Source organism: Propithecus coquereli, unplaced genomic scaffold, assembly GCF_000956105.1.
Source record: "Propithecus coquereli isolate 6110/MARCELLA unplaced genomic scaffold, Pcoq_1.0 Scaffold81, whole genome shotgun sequence".
In the NCBI taxonomy this organism is placed as follows: domain Eukaryota; kingdom Metazoa; phylum Chordata; class Mammalia; order Primates; family Indriidae; genus Propithecus; species Propithecus coquereli.
Genome location: NW_012154285.1, coordinates 3,580,610 through 3,596,158, shown reverse-complemented (window position 1 = coordinate 3,596,158; position 15,549 = coordinate 3,580,610). Strand labels below are relative to the sequence as shown.

Genomic DNA, 15,549 nt, shown 5'->3' with positions numbered 1-15,549 from the left:
GAATTCAACCCAGACCACAAAATGATTAAATTCATAGGTTTCAATGAGCTAGGCTGATGCCACGGCACTCACTCTAGCCCAGGCAACAGAGTGAGACTCTGTCTCAAAAAAAAAAAAAAAGACCAGGCTGAGCAAGCATGGGACCCTGTCTCTATTAAAAATAGAAAAAATTAGCCAGGCAACCAAAAATAGCAAAAAACTAGCCGGGCGTTGTGGCCCATGCCTGTAGTCCCAGCTACTTGGGGGGGCTGAGGCAGGAGGACGACTTGAGCCCAGGAGTTTGAGGTTGCTGTGAGCTAGGCTGACACCATGGCACTCTAGCCTGAGCAACAGAGAAAGAAAAGAAAGAAAAAAACAATAACAAAAAACACACTAAGCAAGTGGTACATTTGTAATTCCCATAATCCACTTGGGTGACAGAGATTTTACTAAAAATGAGTCTCAAGCTTCAAAAGGTATCAACAAAGCCCTTTCTGAAATACTTTTTTCTCTGCCTTTTTTTTTTTTTTTTTTTTAGAGATGGGGTATCACTATGTTGCCTAGGTTGGTCTCAAACTATCCCCCAACCTTGGCCTCCCAAAGTACTGATATTACAGGCATGAGGCAGGGTGTTCTGCCTCTCTGATCCTTTTTTTTAAACCTTTATGGGATGGGTGGAGAAGGGCTAATTCACCCATTTTCCAGCTGAGAGAGCAGGCCCAGGTGGTGGTTCGCCCATGTTCACATGGGAGACCTTTCAGAGCCTCTGCCTTGCACCCCTGGAAAAAAGCAAAGGCCTGTGGGGTTTGCCGTATCCTCACAGCTGTTATTCTCTGTCCTATTCACATGTCAACTAAGTGATTTCAACCTTACACTGTGTCTTGAGAAGTTAAAGTGTTACTGTTAAATAACACTTTCTTTTTGTATCTTCACTAGCCTGTAAGCTCCATGAAGACAAAGTCTAGCTCTTTTTCATCTCATATCCCTCACTGTACTTGCATGGTATTTCGAACCTAACAGGCACCTTAATAAAAATGAGTTGATTTGGTAGTTCCAACGACGAGTACCAGTTGGATCCCATTATTGGCAGTGTGTCCAAGGGAACAGATGTTCCCATTCAAATCCATGAAACTGGAAACATTAAAAAACAACAATCATGACATTGATTGATAGTGATGTTTACTGTGTCAGACTGTTTAAGCTCAGCTATAAAATAGACTCTCATACTGTCATCTTTACATTTTGATTTCAAAGATTCTCAAACATTTAAATACTGTCACTTGATTCAGATCCCAATTCTTGCTTGATGTACTGTTAATATTTATCAAATTACAGCCCTGTTCCTTTGAATTTCACACTCAAAACCTCTCCTTCCTGGGAAACGGTACCTCTGGGTGCTTTGAAGATATTTTTGGTCTGTTATAAGAAAATACTTATTAGCCAGCAGGGCATGCACTGGTAAGGGAGACAAAGGGAGGCTGGAGAGAGCAGCGTGGAGAGGGGTGTCTTGCTGAGCCATCTGTCTTTCCTCATTGCCTAAATACCCAAGGTAACAGAAGGGTCATCCTTCCAATTGTTTTATAAAAAGCTACCTTAGAACCCGAAGTATAATCCTGAGGGCAAATGCATCTTACCGAAAAGCTGTCTTTTTTATTTGTCTAATTCAGGTCCGGAGCAAGCAGAGCCACTTTCTTTATGAGCACCCCAGGTTTATTTCGTTTTCCTGCACCCCTGTCCAGAATACGCACAGTGCCATGGGGACTCCAGCTTTGGGAGAAGCTGACATTGTTATCCCCAGGAATGGCTGTCACTCCAGTCCCAATGGCAGGCAAGAAGGATTGCCCTGCTCTGCTTTCCCTGGATGAGAATGAACTCGAAGAACAGTTTGTGAAGGGACATGGTCCAGGGGGCCAAGCAACCAACAAAACCAACAACTGTGTGGTGCTGAAGCACATCCCCTCGGGCATCGTGGTGAAGGTAGAGGAACACTGCTGCCGGGGAGAGGCCCGGCCTGGGGCTTCTGCAGCCACAGTAGAGCTCGCTGAGTGCAGATGGTGCCGGGCTGAAGTGCATCCTCCTCCTGGCATAGGCCGCCCTCTTCTAGCCCAGCAGCAGAGGGCACTCGGGATCTCATCCCATGCCCCAAGGCAGTCCTCCCTAAGCCAGAATCTCCACACAGCCTCAGAAGCCTGGTTCCAGGATCCTCTGGAGCCAGGGTACTGCTGCCATCCTTGAAGCTGGCAGACAGCGCTGGTGTCTGGCTGCTGCCCGGGAAGCAGGGTCTTGACAAAGCTAAGCAGTGGCTGATAAAGGCAGGTGCCTGGGCGGCACGTCCTTTCAGAGCTTCTCCAGCTGCAGGATGGCTGCAGAGCTCTGCACACTGATGTGGGCGCCAAGTCCCTGAGCAGGCAGCGAGCAGGCCTGGGTTGCCAGCTAGCAGGCTCAGCCCCTAGTTGACCTGGCTGATTGACGTTAGGATGGCCACATCTTCCATGTCCCCGTCTCCTTTTGGTAAATGTCAGTGATACTCCCCTTCTGGAGAGAGGAGGCTGACGGGGAGCTCATGGAGGCCGGCCATTTTCAGCCTCAGAAGAAAAAATGCTGTGCACAGCTATCGGAGTCCTCCTCCTTTATATAAAAACAAACCTCTGGCCAAAAAATCACCAGCCTTCAACAAAACCTGAACCCCCAGAAAGTGCTTTATACCTCTTCCTGGTTTGGTGGTAGTAACCCCACTGCCTCGGAAAGACAGGCCCGTCAGTGCTCCTGCAGATCCATTCCGCTTCACGCGCACCACTAGAGGGCCCAGAGGCAGCACGAGCCTCGAGGGGCAGCAGAGAAAAGTGGCACAGGCAGGTTTTCGTGTGCGACAATCCTGATAGCAGATACGTACAGATCATGCGAACGTGTGGGCGGCACTATTCCGAGCAGCGTCAGCTCTTTCAGCACTCACAGCCCCATGGCCATGATTTTCATCATGGCACAGATGTGCGGTCGGAGGCACAGAGAGGTTAAGTAACTTGCCCAAAGTGTTGCAGCTCTTCTGGAATTTGTCTAGCAGGTTTTCCAGTCCTCACCGGAAGACCCAAAAAAAAGTAACCTGCCCAAGGTCCTACCGCTTATAGGAGTCAACTCAGACCAAACCCAAAGTCCATGTTCCTAACAGACGTATTTCACTACCACGTTTTTGAGCCAGAAGCTTATCATTTAAAACCTGGATCACTTTTCTTTTCCTCCTTGAAAAAAAGAAATCAGAATAACAGAATTCTGAAACCTGACAGTTAATTTTTATTTAACCTATTTTATAACTTTTTCCAAATTTGCTTTTAGTATTACTTCACCCTAATTTCAGAATTTCTTTTATCAAATAGCTTTGCAAGACACTTGCCCATAAGTAAGGCATTATATAATGAATGTTATGGCTGACTAATATAAAGATGCTATTTTCTTCCTTCAGATAATTTTATGTTTAGGAATGGTGCACACAAAGTGGTTGTCCCTGGCCACAAGCTACATATATCAGTTGATGTTTTCATAATTATTTTGGGACTTTAAGTTATTTGAAGGCTACTGTTGCTTCTAAACAAAAATAACACTCCTCATTATAAAACAATCACAGCAAAAGCCACATAATACAGCTAGGGTACAGAATAAGGCAGAGGCCACAGGGCAGGGGCAGGAAAGAGTCTGGTCTTCACTTTGTCACTGACTCAGGGGGACTCCTGACAGGTGGCTTTGCCTTCTGGGCCTGTCCCTATCTGCAAAGCAAATAGGTTGAATTTAGTGACTTCTGAGGTCCTGTCCATCTCTTAAATCCTGTGGTTTTCACATTATAAAATATTATCTCTTACAGTGCCATCAGACAAGATCAGTTGATCAAAACAGAAAGCTAGCTCGGAAAATTCTACAAGAGAAAGTGGACGTTTTCTACAATGGTGAGAACAGTCCAGTTCTCAAAGAAAAACGAGAGGCAGAGAAGAAAAAGCAAGAAAGGAAAAAAAGAGCAAAGGAAACCCTAGAAAAAAAGAAACTACTGAAAGAACTATGGGAATCGAGTAAAAATGTGCACGGAGACGGGAACTGCAGGACGGACAAAGCTGCCAGGGAGTAACGGCGGTGAGTTCCGTCGCCAGCATCATTGCAGAACTTTTTTAAAGAAATATTTCTGACAGATTTAAAAGACATCAAAGTGTTTTGAATGGTGGACTAAACTACCGGAAATAGAAACGCACACTTCCAGAGTAAAACTGTAAAGAAACACAAGGAAGCCATTACTGTGAAAGGACAGTAGCAGCTTTGGGGGAAAAAGGGGCTGTCACAGTGATGCGGCTCTAGGGGGCTGACGGTTCTAGCTCTTCACCTGCGCAGCAGTCAGAAGGGTGTCCCCTTATTTTCAGCTGCACGTTTGCTCAGGTGATTGTTTTATTTATTGTATTATAAGTTAAAAATAAAAAATTTTTTGAAAAAAGCAATAGTACTAGTAAAGTCCTTTTTTTTTTTTTTTTTTTAAGAGAAAGAGTCTCACTCTGTCGCCCAGGCTGGAGTGCAGTGGCACGATCATAGCTCACTGCAGCCTCCAACTCCTGGGCTCAAGCGATCCTCCTGCATCATCCTCCCGAGTAGCTGGGACTACAGGTGCGCACCACCAAGGCTGGCTAATTTTTTTTTTCATTTGTTTTTTTTTACAGAGACAGACAGGGTCTCACTATTACCCAGGCTGGTCTCAAACTCTCAGCCTCAAGCGACCCTCCTGCCTTGGCCTCCCAAAGTGCTGGAATTACAGATGTGAGCTACCACGCCCAGCCAGTAAGATCCATTTTTCTGGAGAATTGAGTCAAACATTAATAGCATTTAGTGGCATTTTGTCATCCACTGGGAGGCCATTGCTCAGTGACACGCAGATGTCAGTTATCCTCATGTCAGATTAAGAGAATAAAGGCGAAAACAAAATGGTGAAAGAATTAAAAGTCAGCAAGTTACTTGCCCATTTACTCCATTAGCTTAATAGACTGTATGTTGCCAAGTCTCTAATGTAGAAATACACACATTTATTCTCTGTATGTTGATTTGCAAGTAGATTTATAAGAGATGATGCTTCCATAACCTGACTTGTGAATTTGTATCACTCAAGCTGGATTTGACCTTACTATCAGGTTTTTTTTTTAGCCACGCTTAATCAATCACTTGGCTTGTTAGAACTCATCTGGAGTTCACATATAAAACAGGTAGGGAAAAATACTAGGCGGTGAGAGGACCTGCCAGACGCAGGACCTGCCTCATTTCTGCAGCAAAGACCAGTTCATCCCGTAAGCCAGATACTCCCAAGTAAACCTCTGTCTTTGAGGCTGCCAGTTAAGGCTCTCTCGCCATGGAGTGGCCTGCTTTGGAAACTTAAGCACTCTGCAGTTCTCATTCTGTACTGCCGGTTGGAGTGTCTAGGACCTTTCTCCATCCCAACCTCCCTTGAGAAGATACAGTCTTGATGACACACAAGAAACCAATAACACTGGGAAGGGAAGTGTGGAGCTCTAGACGAGAGGGACAGACACTTCAATCTGTCTTCTGTGGCACCCTTGCTGTTTCCCGCCATGTGCACAAAGACACAGAGACACCCACTCCCCAGAACCCATTCCTACCAGCCTCAGACGTCTCCTAGCTGGAACCTTGCCACCTGCCTGCATCACACACAGCTTTCATTGTCTTAGTCCACCCCTCACCACGGCGAATCTTCATTACAGAGGACTAGTGCCTAAGGTAGAAAGTAGAAATTAACTCAAAATCCCCCTGGAGGGCACCAACAGAGACCACCCTGCGGATTCTTGACACATCTAGCACGACCCAGTCTTTCCCCAGCACCAGAGCAGGTAATTCTTCCAGTGAGCACCAGATGAAGGCGCTAGCTTGAGTTTAGGGGCCACATTTTTATGAAAGAGATTCCTACAGCACCCAGGAAATGCTCACAGGTAAGCACCCATGAACTAAGAGTGGCCTCACTGGGGGGTCATGGGCCAGGTCAGTAACTCTGCTGTCATCATCTTTCTTATTTTCTTTCCTGGCAGACACTTGCGCTTTCTGCAGTTAAAGTACACCCACAAAGCCACTTCACTTTATCCCTGCCCCTGACAGCAAACACTTGCTTTTCCTCAGCCAACTGTGCTAACGATGTCATCACACTAAATGTGTCTGGGCCAGGTGGGAAAACACCCTTTGAAAGGTAGCTCCTACCTCTCATTGAGGAGCTGTTCTATTTTTATTTATTTTTAGAGACAAGGTCTCACTCTGTTGCCCAGACTGAAGTATAGTGGTGCAATCATAGCTCACTGCAGCCTCCTACTCTTAGGCTTGAGTGATCCTCCAACCTCAGCCTTCCAAGTAGCTGGCTGCAACTATAGGTGTATACCACCATGCCTAGCTAATTTTTTAATTTTGTTGTAAAGATGGGGTCTTGCTATGCTGCCCAGGCTGGTCTCGAACTCCAGGCTTTAAGCAATCCTGCCTCAGCCTCCTGAGTTACTGAGAGAGGAGCTGTTTTTAAAATAGCACTTAGGAATTCAAGGAACCCACATTTTAATACAAATTGTTAATGAAAATAAGCTTTATTACATCAAGTAATAAATACATACAAAGATGCAAACAGTTTAGTCATTTTCTTCCAGATGTTTTTATCAACTTACAGTAAACGCAGAACTGAAATCTACTTACAGTCTTAGTACGAAAATTTTCGGGGGTCCTTGTTAGGTTTGGTAGGTTGCTCTTTCTTCTGTATTTATAACTTGTGCATTTTTAAAATTGACTTCGAAGCACTAATAGTCATGCAAATGCTTAAGCAAAAAAGAAGTTACATTAAGCAGATTCTACAGTGTGGCAAACGGACCAGCCACTGAGGAGGCGTGCTGTCAGTGTGCGTTAAAAACAATCCCTAGAGCTGTGTTAGCTTACGAAAAGGAACAAAGAACAACGTGGGTAACAGAAATGTACTCAGAAGAGAAGATTAAAGGGAGACCCGGTGTCTTGGGGGCAAACTAGTTTGCTGTAAGATAACTTCACGTGCATCTTTTAAATCAATGCTTACCAAAAAAAAAAAGGGTAATTCCTAACTACTTAAAATGCAAATCCTAATTAATCGCAAAATCTTTTCTCAATCTTTGAGACTGTAGGTTCAGAGTCAAGTGAACCATGGGAGGAAAAACCAAACTGCTATCATTTTGAAAACAAGAGTTTCATCTGAACAGGGGAGATGAACTGTCACTTCTCATCTTGTAAAAAGACAGAAAGCCTTCAAAACCAACCAGGCGGCTAGGATCTGGCATTCCGTTCCGTCTCAGCCAAGCACTCCCGAACCAGTCCTCTAGCGTGGATGATGCCTGAAAGAGAAGCAGAGGCCGGGATTCACCCACTTCTCTCGGCCCAGCCAGAAGAACCCATTCCGGAACACGAAGAGGGTCCATCCTTCTACACCCTGGCCGTAAGCCCTCAGACTGGAAGGGAACTCAGGGCACCTGCGTCCGAACGACCCGAAAGGACACTAACAAATCCCATCCCACCTCTCAAAGCCCTCCCCTCCTAGCCAAAACCCTCACGTCTCCCTAACACTTTCTTCCTGTGCCCAAGCTGGGACCAGCAAGCTCTCTTTTCATGACGTTCTGTCGGATGATGGGAATAAATGTGTTTCCACCCAAGTTCTTTAAGCCTGACCCACTGAAGATCTTCCTCTGGCTACACGATAGTCTAAGTTCTAGAAAGGGCTTGACTGGTGTCAGGCAAGAGAATACTTCCAGCCTGCACGTGTTAGGGTACGAGAGGACGAGGCTCATGTGTGTTCAACTCTGTGTCTACTGTGAGTGACATCCTTCCCTCAGGATGTGGATATTTCAGCCACCTGCTGCCCCAAGAATCTCTTTTATGGTTATCTTTTTTCCTTCTTTTTATTTTTGCTTCCACTGAGCTCCATGAAATATTTATCTCATTTTATTTATTTTTTATTTTTATTTTTTGAGATGGGGTCTCTATGTTGTCCAGGCTGGTGTCAAACTCCTGGCCTCAAGGGATCCTCCTGCCTCGGCCTCCCAAAGTGCTGAGATTACAGGCATGAGCCACCGCACCCAGCCTGATCTCATTTTAACAGACACCAAGAATTCTGTTCCAGTACGTGACTCCCAGAGGCCACTGTGAATGACATCCCCACATCACCAACAGCTAACACTTGGGTGTCCACACCTCACAAATCTTCTCTTAGAGCCTCAGAAAGGGCCAAACAGCAAATATTTTAAGATTTTCAGGCCACACAGTCTCTGTCACAACTACTCAACGTGACCATCACATATCGTGAAAGCAGCCAGTCTATAAACCATGGGTGTGGCCATGTTCCAACAAATCTTTGTGGCCCCTGAAGTTTGAATCTCACTAATTTTCACATATCCCAAATTCATATTTTTTTCAACCATTAAAAACTGTAAAAACATTCTTGGTTCACGGGCTGTCGTTTGCCAACAGCGCTCCTGAGCCCCACTCCCTCTGTGACCCATCTCGGCCTGCTATGACCTAAGTTTGGTTAGCTCGGGCCTGGCTGGCCGGAGGGTGGCACTAGATCTTCCCAGTCACTGAGTAACCAGCAGCTCGTATCCACTTGAACCACTCAGTTTTTTTTGGTGACTACAAATCACTTGTTAGACCCTGGGGTTCAGCATTTTCCCAGCAATTCCCATTCGGTGACCAGCGCTCCAGTTCCCACTGTCTCACTCCTTTGACTTCCAAGCAGTGGCCCTGGGAGCAGAGCGATGCCCGTCGGACTCCAGGCTAGCTCAGGGCTGGCCTCCGCGCCCGTCCCCAAGCCCTCTTCAGCCACACCTCTCACCCGGCCAGTCCCCTTCCTCCACGCTGCCCTGCTTGTACCCAGTCTAGCCTCGCCATCAGTCGACGTCTTCACAAAGGTTTCACGAACACCAGTCAGGAACGTCCCTGCTCTCGGCAGCAGCCTGTCCTCCACTGGCCCAGGCGCCCCTGGGGACTCACGCCCTCAACAGCAGCCCCCACTGATGCCACAAGCTTCCTCTTTCCTCTTCTCCGAAGTTGCTTGTCTAGTCCCCAAATCCTTCCTAGTCTCAAATGAGCTCACAGGCCACACCTCTGAACTGCCACCTTCTAAAACAAATCCTCTCCCCTCCACCCCCTTTCACTCCAGGAGGTGGCAACCCAGTTGACGTCCTTCCAAAATCAGCGGGTCAGTCACACCTCGCTGTCCCCTGTGTTCTGTGATCTCTGCCCGCCCGCCCTCCCTCTTCAATCATTACAGAACTTCAACGTGCTTTCCCCTTTCCCTCCCCAGACCCCAGTACAGACCACACGCTTCCTTGGGCCCCCGCCCCAAAGGGGACAGCGGAGAGCAGTACAGGGACCGATGAACCCTGAACCCCGGGCCATGATCAGCCTCTGTGGTCACAGCTGCCCAGAGGAGAAAGCTGCTGTATCTGGCTCCCTGCCACGGCCAACAGGAGTGCAGGGTCTGGGGGCTCCAAAGGTTCCCTCGAGAGCCAGCAGACTGGCCTGGCGGCACGCAAGGGTGAAGGGGCTCACTGGCGGGGGCTGCCCTGCCTGAATGCCCCAGGGCTCTTCCCGAGGCCTCCACCCCACACAGCGATTCTGTAACAAAACCGGAGCCAGGAGCGCCAACGCATCGGGGACGCCTCCCTAACCCTCGTTTTCCCCAGAAAATCTTTCGCGGCCGCGGTGTCACCTGGTGGGGGCATCTGGCCCTCGGCTTACCGCGCTTCAGCCTCTCCATCGCGCTCTTGCTCCCCGCGTAGGTGGGTCTGATCTCTTTCCCCAGCTCCTCGATGATGGCCAGCAGCTCCGCGTACTTGCTCTGGGGCACCTGGCTGCTCCCGGTTCCCTGGAGTCAGAAAGAAATGAATTCAGATGGGCCGAACCCCACCCCAAGCCCCGGGCAGGCCGCTGGGGGGCAGGCAGCCGGCCTCAGGGTCCCAGCACTGGCGCCTCAGCTGGGATGCGGCGCGTCCCACTCTGGGGGACAACTGCAGGTCAGGGAAGCTGGTGCTCACCCTCCCACCCTCGTACACTCAAGGAAACCACCCAGCAGTCTCTGGAAAGCCAGTTTATCATCTCAAACAGAAAAGACAGAACAGCTGGCTTATCTCAACAAAAAAAGTTCAGAGAATTTCCCAGGACAGGATGGATAAGGTACATCCAGGGCAATGGAAGCCACACCTGGGGCCAGCAGGACGGAGCCTGGGGTGTGTCCCATTCACTCGTCCTCCCACCAGCAGGGCCCAACCCACAGAAAACCTCTTCCTCCGACCACCACCCAGAGCCCCCAGTCAGCAAGGCTACCAGCTCCCCCGCACACTCTGCCGCCTCTGTCCCCTGGCCTCATGCTCCGGCCTCCCGTCCTGGTCCTGGTCCTTTTGCTCAGTGCCCTGGCGCCACCGCCTCCAAGCCTGGCGGTCCTCCCTCCTATCCTGGAGCCACCGCCGCCGCGTGGCCATGGCGTTGCGCAGCCGCTCCGGGCTGCACTTCAGCCCGTCCTCCCGCTGTCGCCGCTTCTTCAGCCGGTCCAGTTGCTGGTCCCGCGCCTGTTTCTTCTCCTGGGACAGGACGGCCTGGCGGGCCATGGCTGGGGAGGCACAGGGCGCTGTGGCTGGAAAGCCACAGCCACGAAGAGCAGCCTCCATGGCGACCTCAGAACACTCGTGGCAACTTCAGAACACTGGCACTGGGCCTGGCCCAGGGAGAACCTTCCAGCTGACAAGGACCCCAGCTCAGAGGACTGTGGCCTGGCCAGGGGCGGCGTGTCCCTGGCAGATTCGGCATGTGGCTGAAGTGGTGGCTTGCCCCATTCCTGCTGTTCATCAGCCGCTGAGGCAGGTACTAGGATCACGTGGGACTGATAAGACTGAGCCCTCGGGGGGCTGCCACGTGGGGGTCACAGTCTGGAAGGTGGTGGAAGCAGGTACACAGCCTCGCACATCTTAACTCCTTTAAGACATGGGCCGTCCTCCTTTCCCGGGGCCCACGCCACATGGAGAGCAAGTGGGACGGCCCCTCTCCTCCGTCCCGGCTTAGAGATCCAAGGCAAGGTCGGACCTCACTTGCTCAGGAAAGAGGAGGGAGGGGGCCCAGTGGCGAGACAGGTGGGGTGGTGGGCGCGGCAGCTCTCAGGGCTGCCGCCGGTTCCCTGTGCTCTCCTTCCCTGCCCGCCTCGGCATCCCCATGAAGCCCAGTGCGTGTCGCCCTTCCACTATGATGTCTCCTGTCTGAACAGGTGCCAAGCCCGGGCCCCGGGCCGAGGAAGTGCAGGTGACTGCCCCACGGTCCTTTCCGCTCCTCTGTTTTCTACCGACTCCGCTCCCAGATGGTGGGGAGCACATCTCCCCCCAGTGCCCAGGTCCCCTAGCCCCCACTGTGCCACCACCCCCATTGCCATACCTGGGTGTAGCCTAGGGACGGTGGCCCGTAGTCACTCAGTAGCTGGCGGTACTGTGAGGAGGTCGCCATGCTGGTGGAAGGCGAGTGGACGCTCCCAGCTACAGAGTAGGAAAGAGGGGTCAGGAGTGTCACAGCCAGGGCTGGCTGTGCCCAAGGTGAGGACACGGGGTCCTGCAACAGTGCCCTGCCCAAGACCCATGCCACCAACTGTGGTCTTCTGTCCCCACACGACAGACAACCCTGCTCTTGACCTCCAGTTTGACTGGCCGTGGCCCTGATGCCTGCCAAGAGGACTGACAGTAAATACGTGGCCAAAACACACCCGCCCGCCCCACCTCTGCGGCAGACACAGGAAATCAATCACACAGCTCCGTCCCCGCCATCAGAGCCTTCCAAGCAGGAGGGACCGGCACGAAAGATGAAAGCCACTGCTGTTTTCGGCCTAATCCCTGCCTGTCCCCTTTCCGTGTCCTGCTCCCCAGAGGTTGATAACCTAGAGCCACATCACCGCCACAAGAGCCCACCCACTCCCCAAGGCGGGTCCACACCTGGACCGAGATTCTGAACACACGGAAGCCTATTTGCTCCTAGGTGCCCAGCTCGCTGCTGGACTCACTGGGAGGAAGACAGGGGAAGGCCCTGGAGGACGGGGACCCAGCCCTGGCCACAGACAGGTGCGCTGCACACAAAACCAGCAACCTGGACCACCTCAGCCTCTCTGTGTGCCCTCAGACACACCCCTCAACCTCTGTCACCCCCTCCGAGGGGACAGTCTACACTCCCAGGGCTCCGCACCCCAAGAGAGGAGGGTTAAGGCCCCACGTATGGGAGGCAACATTCAGGGACGCTGTCCAGCGCCAGCAGTCAGAGACCAAGCCGGGCCCAGGGCCCAGCTCAAGACGCAGCCTCCTGGATGCGGGTGGGGAGCCGGTGGCTGGGAGCATGCAGACCCACAATGGCGTCCCAGTGGCCATTAGCGGGTAAAGGACATCCTGCAGAATTACAAACAGCGGTAACCATGGAGAATTTACCTAGTCCTCCTCGGCAGCTGCCCGCCTGCCGCCCCCAGAGCCACACAGTCTCTCTCTCGCACACAGCGGGCTCCACAGACTTGGCCCCGGGGATGGACAGCTGGTGCCAGTCTGGCCAAACCAACCAGCTGCTCATTTGGTGTGGGCGAGGGGAGGGGTAGGGGAGGAAGGAAGTTCAGGAGCTCGGGCTGTTGGAGCTGGGAGGGGCCCTGGAGAACCCCAGACCCAGGCCCCTCGCTGCACAGAGAGACGCAGACCCGAGGGGGCCTGACCGCAGGCCACATGGCACAGAAGAGGCTATTGCAGAGGGCTGGCTACCCCACCACCGGCCCCTCGTCCAGGCGCTGGGACAGCACCCGAGATGTCTCCTAGGTCTCGGGCCTGCCCTGGACTCCCCTGGGGCCCTGGCGGATGCCGAAGCTTGAGCTGCCCGCTCAGGAAACGTGGACTTGGATCCTGAACCAGGCAGAGCACTGGGTCACTCTGCGCCTCATTTTCCACGATCCCAAGAGGGTATGATGAGACACCTATGCCACGGGGACATGCTGCTCAGGATGGGGACAAATTACAAGCAGGCCCTCCGTCCACAGCCATAGCAGCCGTGCTGCGGCCGGCGTGCAGGAATGGCACAGGGTGGGCAACCCCAGTTCCTGCACATCTTTCAGTGTGGCAGTGGGCGTGGCCTGGATGGCTGGGGATTTGCACGCCCAGACTTGGGTTCCAGTCCTGACAGCTACGAGCAGCGACAAGTGACAGCTCTCCGGGCTTGGGAACGCATAGCCCTTCAGGACATTTAGAAGATTCCAGAACACTGGCCACTTCCCACGCATCCTCTGTCCATCCTCAGCCCCCTCTCTTCTCCATCTCCCCTCCTGGACTAGGAGCCAGTCCAGGCCGTGTGACCTGAGACAAGGCCCTTCCCTCTTGGGGCCTCAGTTTCTCCCTCTGTTACAGGCAGTGCTTCCCATCAGAAGGTCTAAGGCTCCAGAGCCTGCCGTTCGATGGTTCTGGGGCTAGGTTTTGGGGAGCTAAGAGACTGGGAGGAGGAACAGGCAATCGCCCCATTTTGGCTGGGGGAGAGTAGAGCAATAGCTCAGAGCTCAACTCTCCCATCACCCAGTAAAGTGACAGGTGACCCCGACTCTGTGTCAAGGCTGGTCCGTTATTCAGTGTTGGGGGGTTCTCGCCCTGGGGAGAGTTGGCAAAAGGGCCCTGAGTTCCACTCATGGCCACTCCTTGCCGCAGACACAGGGACCGGGACACAGAGACCACGTCAGCACAGCCGTCTCGGAGCATCTCAGACAATGAGCGCAGTGTGCAGGGAGCCGGAGGGGTTGGCAGAGGCCAGGAAGCTCCTGGGGCCAGGCGCAGCTCCCCGCCCCCACGCCAGACAAAGAGCGCCTGGGCCTGGGGAGCTGGCGGCCTTCCCGCCACTTGGGGCGCCTGGGGGGGCTCTTGGGCAGGGGAGGCGGGGGCTTTGTCTAACTCCGCCACTGCCACCGCCGGCCAGGCCGCGGGTTGGCTTGGCAACCCGTGAGCAGGAGGCAGGGCTGGAGGGCGTGAGGGATGATGACAAGGAAGCCGGAGGAGCTGCAGGCAGCAGAGAGTCCATCTTGGATGCAAATGGCAGGAAAAGAGCCAGGCTTTCTGCAAAGGGGCCCATGGGGGCGGGCAGCCCCCCACCAAAACACCAGAGCTCTGGGAACCTCAGCACTCCTGGAATTCCCCCCAGGAGAAAGGAGACCTGGGTGCAGGTGCTGGCCTGCCCAGAACAGAGCTTCAGGGGCCCCAGGGGGTGCCTCGTCCCTGTGACCCCAAACCCCAAAGGTCTCAGTCTAGGGCTTGTGCCCCGGTGACTCGAGGGGAGGCCTGAGATCGGGCCTTGTCCAGGGGGGCAGCGCACCCCCAGCCCCCAGACTCGGGGAGGAAGCCTGGAAAGATCCTACCTGGCAACAAAGCCCGTCTTTGTAAGGTCTGCGGACCCCAGAGGAGGTGAGAATGTCTCAGGAGACAACAGTGGCTGTTTCTCTCGGAGCTCAGAGCCCACGTTGGAGCAATTCAACTCTCCCTCGCGCCCTGACTCTTAACCCTTTCCGACCCCTACACCTCCGTGTCCAAAAAGATTTTTTTAAATCTCGCTTTTCCAGGTCCCTCTTCGGATTTTTGGAATTGTGGCGTCAACATTTGGAGACAAGGCCCAAAACTTGAGCCTAACAGCCAGCGTGGCATTTGTGACCAGCAGGGCCAATCCCCTCCCCCCTCGAGGCTTCCTGCTCCCTAGGCTCCCCCACTCAACGCGCCTTTTGGGAAGTCCGTCCCCAACCAAGTGTATAAAGAACAGGGGCCCTGGTGAGGGCACAAAGCCGGTCACCTCCGAATCCCACAATCTTACTCCCCCTTGGTCCCTGGGGCGAGTCCCTGGGTGCCGCCTGAAGCTGCCTGACAACTTCTGCAGGAGTTTCCTGGGAGCGCCCAGCCCCAGCCCAGCGAGGGAGAGCGTCCCCCTCCCCCTCCCGGCTTCTGCAGCGGGGGCCTTCGAGGCCCAGACTTGGGGCTCTCGCATGGGGGGGGGGGTCCGGGTGAGCTGCCGCCCCCACCCACCTCCCACGGGCCCAGAAGCCCCCGGTCTCCAACTTCTTTCACTCCGCACAAGCCTGAGGGGATCCCCGCGTGCCCGCATGAGGCGACGCTGCCCCCGCGCGCCAGGCCCAGGCCCCCTGGCCCACCGAGTCCCCTGCCCGCCGGCCACCCCGTCCCCGTCCCTGCGGCCCCGCGCCCTCAGGGCCCGCTGCAGCCGGGCACCCCGCCGCCCCCCGCCCTGCCCACGCGGGGCCCGGCCCTGCCCACGTGCACCCAGCCCGGCCTGACCCGGCTCCTCAGGGCGGCCCGGGCCCCGCACCCCGCGCCCCGCGCCCCACTCCTGGCACCCGGTGCGGCCCGGGCCGCTCCCGACTCCCGCCGGCAGGGGCCCTCGCCGAGCCGCCCAAAAGCCGGAGGAAAAAAGAGCCGAGAAAAAGCCTCCCCCGCCCTCGCCCTCGCTCGCCGCGCTCCCCGCGATCCGCGGCCGCCGGCGTGGGGGGGACCGCGGCGGCCGCCC

The 15,549-nt window shown here is 53.6% G+C and overlaps 2 protein-coding genes across 3 annotated transcripts in view; one reads left to right on the top strand and one right to left on the bottom strand.

Annotated features, from left to right (window-relative positions):
• The window catches only part of LOC105825629 (chromosome unknown open reading frame, human C12orf65), a 15,231-nt gene extending 8,046 nt beyond the window's left edge, over positions 1–7,185 (top strand). Inside the window, exons 2-4 of one of the 2 annotated variants that reach the window (XM_012663477.1) lie at positions 1,647–1,956; positions 3,833–4,095; positions 7,137–7,185. In XM_012663477.1, coding sequence (XP_012518931.1) covers positions 1,675–1,956; positions 3,833–4,090 — 540 coding nt within the window. In that variant the 5' untranslated portion in view covers positions 1,647–1,674 and the 3' untranslated portion in view covers positions 4,091–4,095; positions 7,137–7,185. Of the gene's footprint in view, positions 1–1,477; positions 1,957–3,832; positions 4,096–7,136 lie in introns of those variants that run through there. The other variant, XM_012663478.1, reaches the window with a different exon arrangement.
• The window catches only part of CDK2AP1 (cyclin-dependent kinase 2 associated protein 1), a 10,014-nt gene continuing 994 nt past the window's right edge, over positions 6,530–15,549 (bottom strand). Inside the window, exons 2-4 of the mRNA XM_012663479.1 lie at positions 11,422–11,519; positions 9,742–9,868; positions 6,530–7,343 (exon numbers count right to left, since the gene is read on the bottom strand). Coding sequence (XP_012518933.1) covers positions 7,276–7,343; positions 9,742–9,868; positions 11,422–11,490 — 264 coding nt within the window. The 5' untranslated portion in view covers positions 11,491–11,519 and the 3' untranslated portion in view covers positions 6,530–7,275. The remainder of the gene's footprint in view (positions 7,344–9,741; positions 9,869–11,421; positions 11,520–15,549) is intronic.